This window comes from Solea solea, chromosome 18 (assembly GCF_958295425.1).
Source record: "Solea solea chromosome 18, fSolSol10.1, whole genome shotgun sequence".
Taxonomy (NCBI): Eukaryota; Metazoa; Chordata; class Actinopteri; order Pleuronectiformes; family Soleidae; genus Solea; species Solea solea.
Window position 1 is genome coordinate 9,620,700 of NC_081151.1, and position 13,026 is coordinate 9,633,725.

At 41.2% G+C, this 13,026-nt stretch overlaps 1 protein-coding gene across 5 annotated transcripts in view; it reads left to right on the forward strand.

Moving 5' to 3' along the window:
* Nucleotides 1–13,026, forward strand: part of qkia (QKI, KH domain containing, RNA binding a) — a 68,710-nt gene that overhangs the window by 12,080 nt on the left and 43,604 nt on the right. For all 5 annotated transcript variants that reach the window (XM_058616235.1, XM_058616236.1, XM_058616234.1 and 2 more), the window contains exon 2: nt 10,596–10,738. In XM_058616235.1, coding sequence (XP_058472218.1) covers nt 10,596–10,738 — 143 coding nt within the window. The remainder of the gene's footprint in view (nt 1–10,595; nt 10,739–13,026) is intronic.

Below are 13,026 nucleotides of genomic sequence, written 5' to 3' on the forward strand. Positions count from 1 at the left end.
GTTACCTGTTTGTCTCCCTGCCTATATAACACGCGTTCTTCTCGGGGTCTGCATTTACTCAGCATTACATTAAATGCATCACTGTCACGTGTAATGGCACTTGCTAAATCACTGCAGGGTGAGTGACAAGCGAACTTCACAGCATAACACATATTTTAGTTATCACCAGGGAGTACAAAAATTCTTAATTCGCAAGTACTGTTGTTAAGAAATTAGCTATTAACTGACTTTCACAAGAATGTTTCTGGTTGCCTGCTGTGAAGATAAACAGCTGTTATAGAGACGGCTTGATTAATCTTTGTGACATTATAAACTCTTTTTATATTATACTGAGACTTTGCTTCAATACATTGTCCAACTCATTTCTGTTACTGATACTACTTTGCATTAGTCTGGGATAGCTTTACCTAATATACTAAATCAAGTCCTATTTAAACAATAAATCACTTTTTCAATGATAAAATTTAAGATGGTTGAACGACATGTCGAGCTTTAATTTTGCTTCTGTTGGGGAAAATAGGATTGCAGGTTAATAGTTGATGGAACGCAGTTGTCTGTTCGCCTCCGTCTCTGTTTGTTGCATCAATTCTTTCCCCGCTGTTATCAAGTGACCTCGTTCGCTGATACGGAGGCAGCGAAAAGAATTTCGTTGTTCCTCATTCTGTCAACCCCCCACCAACCAAACATGTATTAATAAAGAGATTTTTCTTTCAATCTGTTTGTTGACAGTAATAATACTGCACTTCTGGCTCCGACTCCTGCTGCTTCCATCTGTTCCTCACCAGGAATCACAAGAGTCACAGTTGATCTATGGATTTGCCCAAGATTTACAGTTAAAAGTGCAATCCCTGACTTCTGTCTTTGTGTTTACTTTTTAGTTTTTGTTTTTAACCGTAATGACTGACTGAATGATCACTGATTAACCTAATCTCCTAGTTTGAACTTGAAGGCTTTACAGAAATTGCTGCTGCCATGTATGTCCAGATTATTTTTTATTTACAAAGTTGAGGTTTTATTGCACAAAGACACACTGTCAAGTCTTTTTTTTTTTAACTGAAATGATCCTCCCTCACTCCCATTGGTTCCGAGCATCGTGGTCTCCTTAGTTACTGGGGTGGGGACAGGATGCAGAGAGCATGTTATCGTCTCCGGGCACATTGACAGTCGGAGCCTTTCCTTCCTTCCTCTCTCGTTTCCTCTTCTGACAGCTGGACCTTTCCTGGCATTGTTCCCTGACAGAGGGGGAGATGTGTGCAGGGGTGGACATAGTTCAAATGGGTTTTAATAGATGAAAAGTGGTCAGCTCTTTGGTCGCCCCTTTGAGGCATAGATTTGTCAATATATCAAGAAGAGTTATTGGTGTCTACTGACAGAAAATGTCAATGCTCCTCAAACCCCCTCCAGGTAGATTGTGAAGGACCAGGATACCCAACTTTTTCCCTGACTTCCAGTACAACAGTCGAAAATCAAGTGGGGCCCTCAGTCTTTAACATGTACAGACACACATCCCAGCAACATGCAGCCTGACTACCTCATCCTGTTTTTCTTCCTATACCTTATCTCGTAGTCTCACATCTTGTTGAGCTCACAGCATGCATCCTGTGCTCCGGCTTCCACATAGCATCCCCTTCATTGTTGTTGCTTTTTGTAGGTCTGCCTGCAAGTGCGGCCGCCTGCCTGTGAGAGTTTGACTGAGGCCTTCGATGGAAATGTGCTGTGTTTGTAGAAGTACATGATGTGTCTACGTGTGTGCGTGCGTGCGTGGAGTTTAATGGTTTACAGCAATGTTCAATAGCACAGCATGGCTCTGCTCTTGTTTGCTTGAATTCACTGGCAGGTAAAGTCTGTGAAATGAGTTCCCATGAGGTACGCAAGAATCAACAATCTGTTTGACGGTTTTTCTTTGTTTTGAGCATTGTGTATGTTCATACTAATTAATCAACGAGTTTTGACTGCACCTGTCATTACGAAGCATCCTTTTTAGTATGCATAGAATTGCACAGATGCAGGGTTTTTTCCGTGGGATTAGGAGCCGCTCTTCTTCCTGGTATTGTAGCTCGGTTGAGGCAAGATGTTTCCTTTTTTGACCAAGTTCAATCTCAAAAATGTGTGTAAACAATTTCAGATCAAAAGGCCTCTCTCTTAAAGCCACCCTGTTAAATGACTATTGCTGTGCATTCAATTTAACGCTACATATTGCTCCCTCCTTTAGATGGCGAAGGCAGCAGTAAAATTCCCTGTCTTTGCTTGGTATTTTTGTTGTAGTCTGACTCTGCATTAGTGTGCATTGATAGGTTGACTGTTTCAGCTGAGCTAGTGTATCGGGCTACTTTAAAAAGTGAACCCAAGGACGGAGGAGGTATTTGTATAGAATTTTGTAATTGTTGAATAATTAGCAATATTATGAGACTACTCTGGGATGGAGCTTATCCAATTTCTACCACTCTAGCACTCCCTTTTGTCTCCTGAACGCCGACTATTTCTGTGTGTAAATGAAAGAAAACTGTTGTTTTTAGCTTTGCACCTTGCTCTCTCTTTTTGGGGTGCATTCTTCAAGGTTTGAGCGCGAGTGTGCGTACACTCGCAAGTTTCACTCCAGGATCCTGTCGAAAGTCAGCCCACGCAGAGAGTAATGAACGTTGGCCCCTCGCGGCAGCCATTAAGAGTAAGCCATTATGGTTCAGTATTGAGCCTGCCCTCCCTGCCAGTTTCACCTCATCATATGGTAGACCCCACTGCGTGCACAAAACTGGCACTCCCATGGCTCATTGAGCTGCCAGTGTGCCCCCTGCAGCACACACCCCCATAACACAGTTTCCCATCATCTGATGATGATCCCCCGTTCTAATTTTAGTCTGAAGTCTTAATGGCTTTGCAGATACTGCCAGAAACAGTCATTTCAGTGTGAAGCTCAGACTGGAATAGCATTGTGATGTACTTGAGAAGGATAAGACGAGGTTAGGCTACACATTTTTTTTAGTATGTAATGATCTCCCCTTATAGTTACGCCCAATATTATTGATTGTTTTTCACACACCTCAAGTCAGACCATAGAAGACTTAAAAACATCTGAAATCATTTAAGATATTGCTGGCATCACAACTCCTGACACCTCCATTAACTTGAACCTATTTCGAGCCACATTTTCCATGGCAGTGACTGCACCTATCCATCTACCTCCTCTACTTGTTGTGGTATAGCTATATGTATACTTTATTAAATCTAATTTCCAATTACAGTCTATTTCCAAGCATGCATTTCACTTCCCAAGCGTATTCAGTCCACTCTGCCTCACTGTATCATAATGTCACCCCCTTTTGTTACCCCTTCATCTCTGTCTTTGCTTCGCCCGCCCCCCCTGCTCAGCCTGTTTGCTTTGTTTAATCACCAAGCTAACAGGCTATGTCACGTTCCTATAACACACCGTCACTATTGCTGCCAGCAACCACAGAAAAGCCACATACAGGTTGGCACTTATTCCCCTTCCCGCATGCAGTCACAGTGACAGCTCCAGAAAACATTGCATTTGTCACCGGTTATGATTAATGGCTTTGCTGATTGCTGTTCTTGGCCATCACCACACCTACACATTCTGCTTTTAGCATACATACTCTCAGGGCTTCAGCCAGAATGGAGGAGGTAAACAGCGCCTCGCAATTGTCAATGTGCCCGGCATCAATGGGGATGTGTTGAACTCCAGTTTTGATTTGACAGATGACTGCGTTAATTTGTTGTCAATATTTTAAGTGATTAAAAATATGACAGAATTTTTACTTTTAAATCACACGTGACTGAAATATGCTACATAGGATGCATCTTTTGTGCTATCGTTTCATTATCTGTTTTCACTCTCTTTGTCAGTAGACTAAACATAAAGCAAAGGCTAGTTGGGTAAGGATGCAGGAGAGGTTTATTTCCCTCTTTTCTATTTGTTTAGCAGAATTTTCTCTCAGGCGGTTTGCCTTCTCTTTCTATATGGAGTGTTATTTCTGTGGGTTCACACTCTCTGGGGAGCCCTGCCTACAAACACAAAAAGCTCATTAGCTTGTGTGTATGTGTGGGTGTTTGTTTTAATGTTTAGTTTGGTGTTTGTTTTCACGTGTGTTGCATGTTCTTACATTTGTGTTAGGGCCAGCACGTTCTCGTCCATTGTTGGACCATAGCTTGATGCCGCGTGCGTTGTTTAGAGGCTGCTTCAGCTCATTATTGAAGACCACAGAGCGTAACTTGTTGCTCTCAGGGAGGCAGCTGCCTGGAAAAGAGATGCGAACGTGTATTCTTAATGTCCACCGTGCACAGATATTGTGTTAACATTTTAATTGTAGAATGCATTAACTGTTCATTCATGTTTCTGTGTGAAAGCAGCGTTCTTTGTGTCCTCACTTAACATTTACCCCCGAGATAGCTGGATGAATGTGTGTGTGCACATGTGAGTGTTTTTCTGTGTTTTATTACTTTTTTTCACCTGGCTCGGAGAGAAGATCCAGAAACCTTGTTATGCCAGTCGTTTATTTAGTGGCCCATCTACTTAAAGACCTGCCACTGGAGCTTTTTACCCAGCCTGCCTTTGGAGGATCACTGACACACAACATAAATCTCGCCCTCTGGCTCTTGGTGAATAGCGTCATAATTTCTATCCCGGGCCATTTAGACCCCCTCAACCTGTGGGGGCCAACACTTTTATTCACATCGTGTCAGGGTTAGGAGCTGAAAAAGGTTATTTATCAAAACCATTTTGAATTGGATGATCGACAAAGACCTGGTTGGATAAATATATACTGTAACATATGGTAGAATGTTCCCAGGTCCAAACTTTCATGATAAGCACAAGCCATAATTAGACTGAAAGTTGCATTTTTCTGCTCACACTGGCAGAATCTTGATCTTTTATGAGTGCAGTGATGGGAAAATAAAATGTTCTGTTCTCCAAATTAGTTCCTCATGTTACTATCCTTGTTCTTCAGCTCTGCAAGGAAACCCTTTAAGATAAGCAGGGGCATATTTGTTGAAAGCGATGTATTCAAAACAAAATGTCTGGTTTTTTTTTGCTCCAGGTTAAAACTATTTTGATGGAAATGAACATTAGTAAACATTAATGCATTTCCTTGTGACCAATTGATTTGGCTGCAGAAAAGGCACAAATTAAACACTGGTATTTTTACACTTGCACCCCTGTGTGTTTTAGAGAACTGGTTAGATAATCGACACACTTGGATAATGCTGTAGGAAATGACTTAATCTGTTTGATGTAATCAGATAGTTTGAGTTATAACATTGTATTTATGAGGTTGAACAGTGACAATCCACATTTGTTCCCTTTTAAAATGTATATTTTGATTTAGTTCACTTTGCATGGTGAGACTAGCGCCCTCAAAGATGAAATAAAAACCTACTTTGTAAAATGCTACTTTTATCAATACTTAGATGGAGGCAAAAAATATGAAATCTGTGCCATCAAAGTTCCATCAAAGGTTACTACTAAAGTGGAAAGCGCAATGTTGCCCATTTAACTGTATTTTTAGATTAAACCCATGTGGCTAAAATGAAGCGTGATGAGATTAATGAGGAAATCTGCAAACGTCGTCTGATGAAGCATCAGCATCTGATGTTAACACTCGTGTTCACACACCTTCAAGTGCACCGCAAGAGCGAGGCTGCCCGAAGCACAATCTAACATTACAGATCAAAGTAAGCACTCTGCAGATATAGAGCTAACATGTTTCTCGTAAGATGTCCAGACTAATCAGTAACACCAGTGTTGTCACAAATGTATTACCTGCTGGGAAAATTTCAGCAGCATGGGGTCCTTATTTACACAAACCAAAGCAGGCGTCCTGTACTGAACATTCTGTGATCATCTATCATATATGCTATGTATTTGTTATATTAAATTAGGACTGCAGTGATTAATGGCTTTTTAAAAATAAAAATATAATGATTTTTCCGCTTCTTAAATGTGAATATAATCTATTTGTTTTTTGCTCCGTATAAAAAAAGAAACATTGAAACAGACTTTTAGTGTTGCCACTAAATAATAATAACAATAATAATAGGTTAATTGGGCATTAAAGCATACTTGTTGTCCTCATACAAACCTCATATTTCAGACCTTAACCAGGTATTTCCCCTGTAAGAACTGGAAATACATTCACTGTAATACAGCATGCTCATTAACGGCATGGGAATAGTCGGTGAATCAGAGGATTGCGCGGTGCAGGCCTACCATTAATTCAAAGAGTAGGAAGTGGAAATAAGACAGAAGCACAAAGAAACATCTTTATTCTCTCACAAGGAGGTAAGAGGAGAGCGAGGCAGCTGTAAGTTGATGATAAGACCAAGAAATGCACATGTTTTCATGGCTCTGTCACCCCCCCGCCATTGCACACTATACTTTGGATTTCCTCCTTAAAAGAAACCCCCTGTCTTTCATATGCTTGGCCTGCCAAACCCCTTAACTGTTGAAGTGGAGTGTCGTCGTGGATAAAGTTGTCTGTGCCATGAATAAAGGGCAGGAATGCATGAAACGTCCAAATCCTTTCACTTGCAACGGGCACCCTGGCTTTGTGATTTATAAATTGCGTTACTCTTTAAGTGAAAAGGCTTGTTACTCGCCCGAGTCCTATTTCACTCGGCGCCAGCAACAATCCGCCTGTGAACGTCATTGCTCCCATGTTTTAGAGAAAAAAAAACATTCACCTCGGCTTTCACGCCCACTCACATCATTAGATGAGCACATGTGCATGCGGATGCAGGGTTCCTGAAACGGTGGGGGGTATTTTTCCTCATATTTAACGGGGGGGGAGGAGAATCATTCAATCAATCAGTTAAACACCTGATGGTTTAGCTTTACTATTAAATGGTGTTGAACTCGGGTCAGTTTGTCTCAGGTGCCAGATATCATCAGCCTAATACCAGGCATCACAAGGCCTCTAAAGCTGCTTTCCTCAGGCAAATCTGATCACACCGATTACTTGCCCATTACATTTTCTTTGGTACGTCTCTCTTTCTCTCTCACACACATGATGTGTGTGTATGTATATATGTGTATATATATATATGTATATGTATATATATATATATATATATATAAGAATCATGTGTGTAGGAACAAATCTGCTCTGCATGGTCAGAGGATGTTTTGCTGTGAGTTACAGTGAGGACAAAGCAGTTATGGAGCAGGTCTATTTTTGGGCTCTTAATGGACTTGTTCCCATTCTCTGGCAGAGCAGGTCTGCAGCTGAATGATCTTCACCAGTCTTAAACCTGATTACGGCGTCTCCTTCTGGACTTCTTCATTGTTATTAATTTTGCAATTTGCTCTCTTTTTTCCCTCCCCCTCTCTGTCGTGTCTCTGCGTTCGTTCGCTGCCTCTGAGCTCCATGTTCGTCATTCATGCTACATGCTGCTTACATTCATTATAATATCATGTTAGACGAGAGGGGCTGAAATGTGAGTAAATCATCCTGCCTGATTTTTATCATTTCATTTTTTTTTTTTCTGTCATCTCAACCACTCCCAAACCTTTCTTTATTTGCTTTGTCTATGTTATTGTTTTTTGCCATGAGGCTGGGTGAATAATTGAAAAGCTTCTCGATCGAATGACGTGGAATCCCCGATGGCTGACCTGTTCAATTATCCAATTTAAATGAGCTCAATACAAAGTAACGTGCTGACATTTGAGAAAACTTCAACCAATCAGCGAAGACCTTCAAAATCCCTACACGGTCCACTGACCTCTCCATTCTTGAGTTTTTTCCTCTGTTTTTTCTACTTCTCTCCGTTCCCAAAATCAAGAATGGAGACATTCACTCTTCACTCACTCCCGTACTCCCCAGTCTGCTGGCTCGTACACCCCCACCACCTTCCCCTTGAACATGCAAGTTACAAAGAAAAGAAAGTTTCTTTATATGCAACCACAGTCTGTGTCATTTTGTCTTATTTTGTTCTTTCGAACTTGAGAAGGAAGGGCAGAAATTGGGGAGAAAAAAAAAAGAGAAGGACAAAATGAAACGTGTTAACTTACATCGAGGCAGAAAAGAGCCGCGTGAGTCGAGGGGAACGAAACTGCGCTCTTGCTTGCTCAGCACTGTGATTATTATTCTTCCTCTTTCCTCTGTCTTTGTTTCGGCAAATCGTCTTCCACTCTGTCCTCACACTTCTCTCAAGGTCGATTTCTTTATTGTCCCTTCCACACAAAAGTGATAATATCCTGTGTGTGTGTGTGTGTGTGTGTGTGTGTGTGTGTGTGTACACAACCATCTTCACAGATAAATAGACAGCTCTGTCGAGGGTGTGTGTGGGGTTTGCTGGTGACACACTGGCATTGAGCTAAGAGATGTCTGAAGGGGAAAGCATGGGATATTTTACCACTTTTCATTTAGCAGTTCGACACATACATTTGGGTTAAATCTGTGATCTCTGGCTTATGTAATCACAGATTTTCATTTTGTTCAGTCCCAGAGTTGTGGAAAAGTTCTCCGCTTTAGCTTTTACCGATTCAGTCAGTTGTCTTTTTCCTCTTTTGTCCGTTCTTCCCAAGATGGTAATTCTTCTTTTCCAACCCTCCCCTCTGTCTCTCTTAGAAAATCAGCCTTTTTTTCTCGCCGTGATGGACAGCTAGACAAATGATTTTGTCGGTCATGCAAGGCAGGGGGTAATTTTTAGGTGAGCGTAGAGCCGCACAAAAGACTTGGCACGCTTAAATTAGAGGTTGTCAAATGCTGCACGTCTCACTGATTCCCCCTTATGTTAATGTGGCATTTTCTGCAACAGGAAATGGAATCAGAAGGAGGAGGGGTGCTGCTGCTTGGTGGCTTGCATTGTCACATGGACATGCTTCTTTTATTTTCTGGTGTCATCTAAAGATTTGATGTTCCTAGAGAACACCAGACTCTGCACACATGCACATCGTTTTTGTATGGTTATATAAATCTCCATCGTTTGGCTCATATTTTTTCTATTCAAACAAATATGTATTTGTTATTAACTGGGTTGTGTTTGTGATTATTTCTATTGCTTGCTGTGTTAAGCTGTCCTGATTTCCTCCCTGTTTGATGTGTCGCTGCCAAGTCCCGCTTGTCATACATGGTGTGAATTCATGGCCTGTATTCAGTTAGAACTGACGTTATCTGTCCGCTGGGCTGGATACCATGAGATGAATGTATCTTTGAGGGGACTGGGAGTATTTGTGTGGACTTCAATGTGGTGAAGGCACATGTTTTGGGGAGGAGATGTATTAGGCGTATTATAGTTTGCAATATGTCCCACTGGTTTTGTCCACCCAGCTGCGGGCCAGATGTACAACACATGTGTGCACTTGACGGTGTCCATGAGCTCATCAGTCAATGAAAGCATATGTTATGATTGTTTTAAAATGCCCCACCAAAAATTCTATGACTAAATATTCTTTTTTTAGCAGCTTATTATTCATATACATATATATATATATATATATATATATATATATATATATATATATATATATATATATATATATATATATACTACAACCTTATTATGTAAGATTGCTTCAAAACTTGCATCTGTGTAAGGATGAGCCAGACGGGTCAGGCCTGCTTTACCTTGGCCTTCTATCGTTGGTTTCTTAACATGTTTTTATGTAGAAACTCTCAAATGCCTGAAAGTCTCATGAGAGATGGAAATGGTGTTTGACATCAACCACCACTCCACATAAGACTCGCCATACCTGGAGGCACGACCACCCTTACCATTTTAAAGCTCACACCAAACACCTTAAACATGTCCTTGTCAATTGTCTTCAACTGTTTGGTTAAGCATTGCTTTTCAGGCGTTTCCCCGTAACTTTCTGCCACATTTCTCACACACACATGACCTCAGATGCAGTGTTTTTCCCCTGCTTCTTCATTATAGACCTATCTGCAGTGCATCAGTTTGTCCACCCCGGGCAGAATCGTATCCTGTGCATTTTTAGTGTGACCACTGTGACCAAATAAGTGTGACCAAATTACAGATGTCGATCCTCATTCTGTGTTATACACACTGACAGTACAGTTTTCCTCTGGTGTGTGAGACCGAGGTAGTAAAAGTGCAGTTTTTGTAAGGTTAACCTATGTCTGTGCGAGGAGGAGTTTAGAGCAGAAATCTGTGGCACCGTATGTGCGTGTCGATTTATCTGACAACTGGATCAGATCTGAATCCATAAACCAGAGTTTAAACATCTAATTTCCCCATCTGCTCAGCCACTCAAACAACTGTGGCCATAAGCCCTCCATAACGCAACAGTTAACTCCTGTCTCTCTACTTGCGTTAGATGCACCGCGTTTTTCACCAGGGCACTTGTCTTACATTTATATACTCAGAGGCTGTGGTATTTTTTTTTCCGTGAGGTACTTAACAAAAACACACAACACTCAAGGCAACTGACAAATTTGTGTTACTTTTTTTGTTTTTTTTCACAGCAAAGATTTATATGCCACATTAAGCCTTTGCCCCAAAGTCAAAATCAATATGACAGTGATGTATCAAATGCAAAATAGAAAAGTGCAGTTGTACTGTTGTTGCTTTTTCATTTGCTTACCACAGTGTACCTTTTTTTTGTTTTGTTTGTGTTTCAGAGATCAACAGAGTGCGTAAAGACATGTACAGTGACACAGTGAATGGCCTTGTGGACAGACACCCACTGGAGCTGCCCGAGCCTGTGGGACCCATCGTCCACCTGCAGGAAAAACTCTTTGTGCCTGTCAAAGAATACCCTGATGTAAGTAGCTCTCTCACACACATAACAGATAATATTTGTGCATTAGCCTGAATTGTTTGAAATATTTATACGAAAAACTATAACTGATTTTACTCACCTTGAGCAGTGATGCACGGAGCCCGTGCTTCTGCCAAGATGGGAACTCTCCTGGTAGTTCTGCATGCCCATCAATCAACATCCGCGATGTGTGCTGAATAGTGACACCTCACTTGGATTTCATTTTGAGGATAAGGAAGACGTTGTAGAGAGTGGGGTGAAAGTAGGTTTAGAACTGCGTTGATGTAGCGATGAAAGTGCGGGTTTCCGACATGCTCTGAGTGGGCATGTTGTCATGTTTGAGCATGTACTTCTGTGATTAGGCCTCCGATTGGCGTAAGACCTCCCTCAGAAAGGTGCAATTTGAGAGATATTGTGATCGTGGGGCATTGATTTCTTGTTTATCGACCATTCAAAGGCTGAACAAAAGAACACGCTTGCTCTCAGTGGGGTTCTTCTCGCTGATCGTCTTTGACTTTGACCGGCAAAAAGTTTAAAAATGTGTTGTTTTGAGTTAAGTAAGCGATGATGGTGTGTGTGTGCAGTGTGCATGTATGGTCAGAGACAAAGAAGTCTATTCTTCTATTATTAAGCGAATATAATAGATGATCGTTTACTTGTATTCTTAATTAATCTGACCATGATTTAGTATGCTCCTCAATCTCCAGAATGTCGCATTGTGTTCGAGAATAGAATAGATGTACTTTATTAATCAAGTATTTTCATGGCTGTTGTAGAGAGGTATGACATGAGTGGGTTCCCACGGTTAGTCAGCCATCATCCTGCCCTCGTAGTGGTCTGAAGTACACACGTGAATGGTTGTGTCGCGTCTTGAGGAGCAACATTTCTCTCCCTAATCCCAACAGCTTGCAGGGGGGAAATGAATGGAGGGAGGTGACGAGGGATAAGCAGCACTGTAGAGCAGAGCAGAGCAGAGCAAGGCCAAGCAATGCATGGATTGCATTTTCCCCCTGACAGAATTGATAAAGAGCCCAAGGGACCAGCTGAGGTTTAGCTTAGCTTTAGTCAACTGTCAAACCAGACCCGGCCTCTGAGTTCATAAACTAAATCAGCCAACAAGTCCCATCTTTCAGTTTTCATCTCCAGTGACAGGACTCCAGGCCCTGAGACAGTTCCATCATTAGCTGTTAGAATCATATTTGCCGTTGGTGTTGCTGTTGTGTGCTAAAAGCATTTGTTATGTAAAAAGCGACTATGCTTGTCAATCTTTACCCAAAAGAAAAATCAAGATTAATGTGGTGTATTATCGAAATAAAAGTTCACTTTAACCTTTGTGACAGGATTAATACATTAGCAGGAAAAGAAGAATGTATGTGCATAAACATCAGTTACTTGATATTCACTTGTCTCTTAAGAGGTTCATTGGTCATCAAATTAAATCTTTATGCTGTAGCCATTCATTTTCTTTAAAAAGGCATGTCTAATACTGTGATTTTTATCTGAGATGATCCCTCTCTGTGGGTTGTGCAACTGACGATAGACGCCATAAGCTACGCTGCTATGAACAGAGCAGGGCTGTAACTTGCTATTTTGTTTACGAGCTACCCGGAAAGTAAACACTAAATTAATTAGGCTTCCTCTTGGTGGCTGAGATGAGTCGCTGCTGACCTTAGTCGACCCAAATTTACACACACTCTAATTAGGGGTGCTTGAAAATGTCGATTTGGTGATATATCGTCATCTTTCCCCGTGCAATACGCTAATTGATGCACCAGGGCAAATATTGATATTTTAATTAATAAATGAAGGTGCTCTAAAGTAAACAGTCTCTGCCAGTTTCACCTGCCGGGTGTCACTGCTTGATGTCTCCTTGCGGCGGCTCTGCTCAAATCAATGAGGGGAAACTTGGGGGGAAGTCACCTGGCCGAAGAAGAGGGAGTAACTGTGATAGTGATAGCAGGAATGAGCAGTTTACGCCACCATCGTAGCAGTAAATACGTCTGAAAGTAACAAGAATGTATACAGTTAACAGGCACACGCAACTGCACCGCTCCCTCTCTCATATGACCACTCATTCAATACGAGCACACGTGTGATTTTTGTATCCTGGAGTGCTTTTGTTTCTGTTGTTTTGTGTGCATAAACTCTTAAAGTTTAAACAGGTTGGGTTGAAAGCAAATTAAATGAAGCGTTTCTTTATTTGAACAGCAAACAATGGCAGATACATTGTTAGCATGTCTTCCAGTGATCTCCATCTAGTGTGGAATCATTTAGTATTTTATTATTATCTA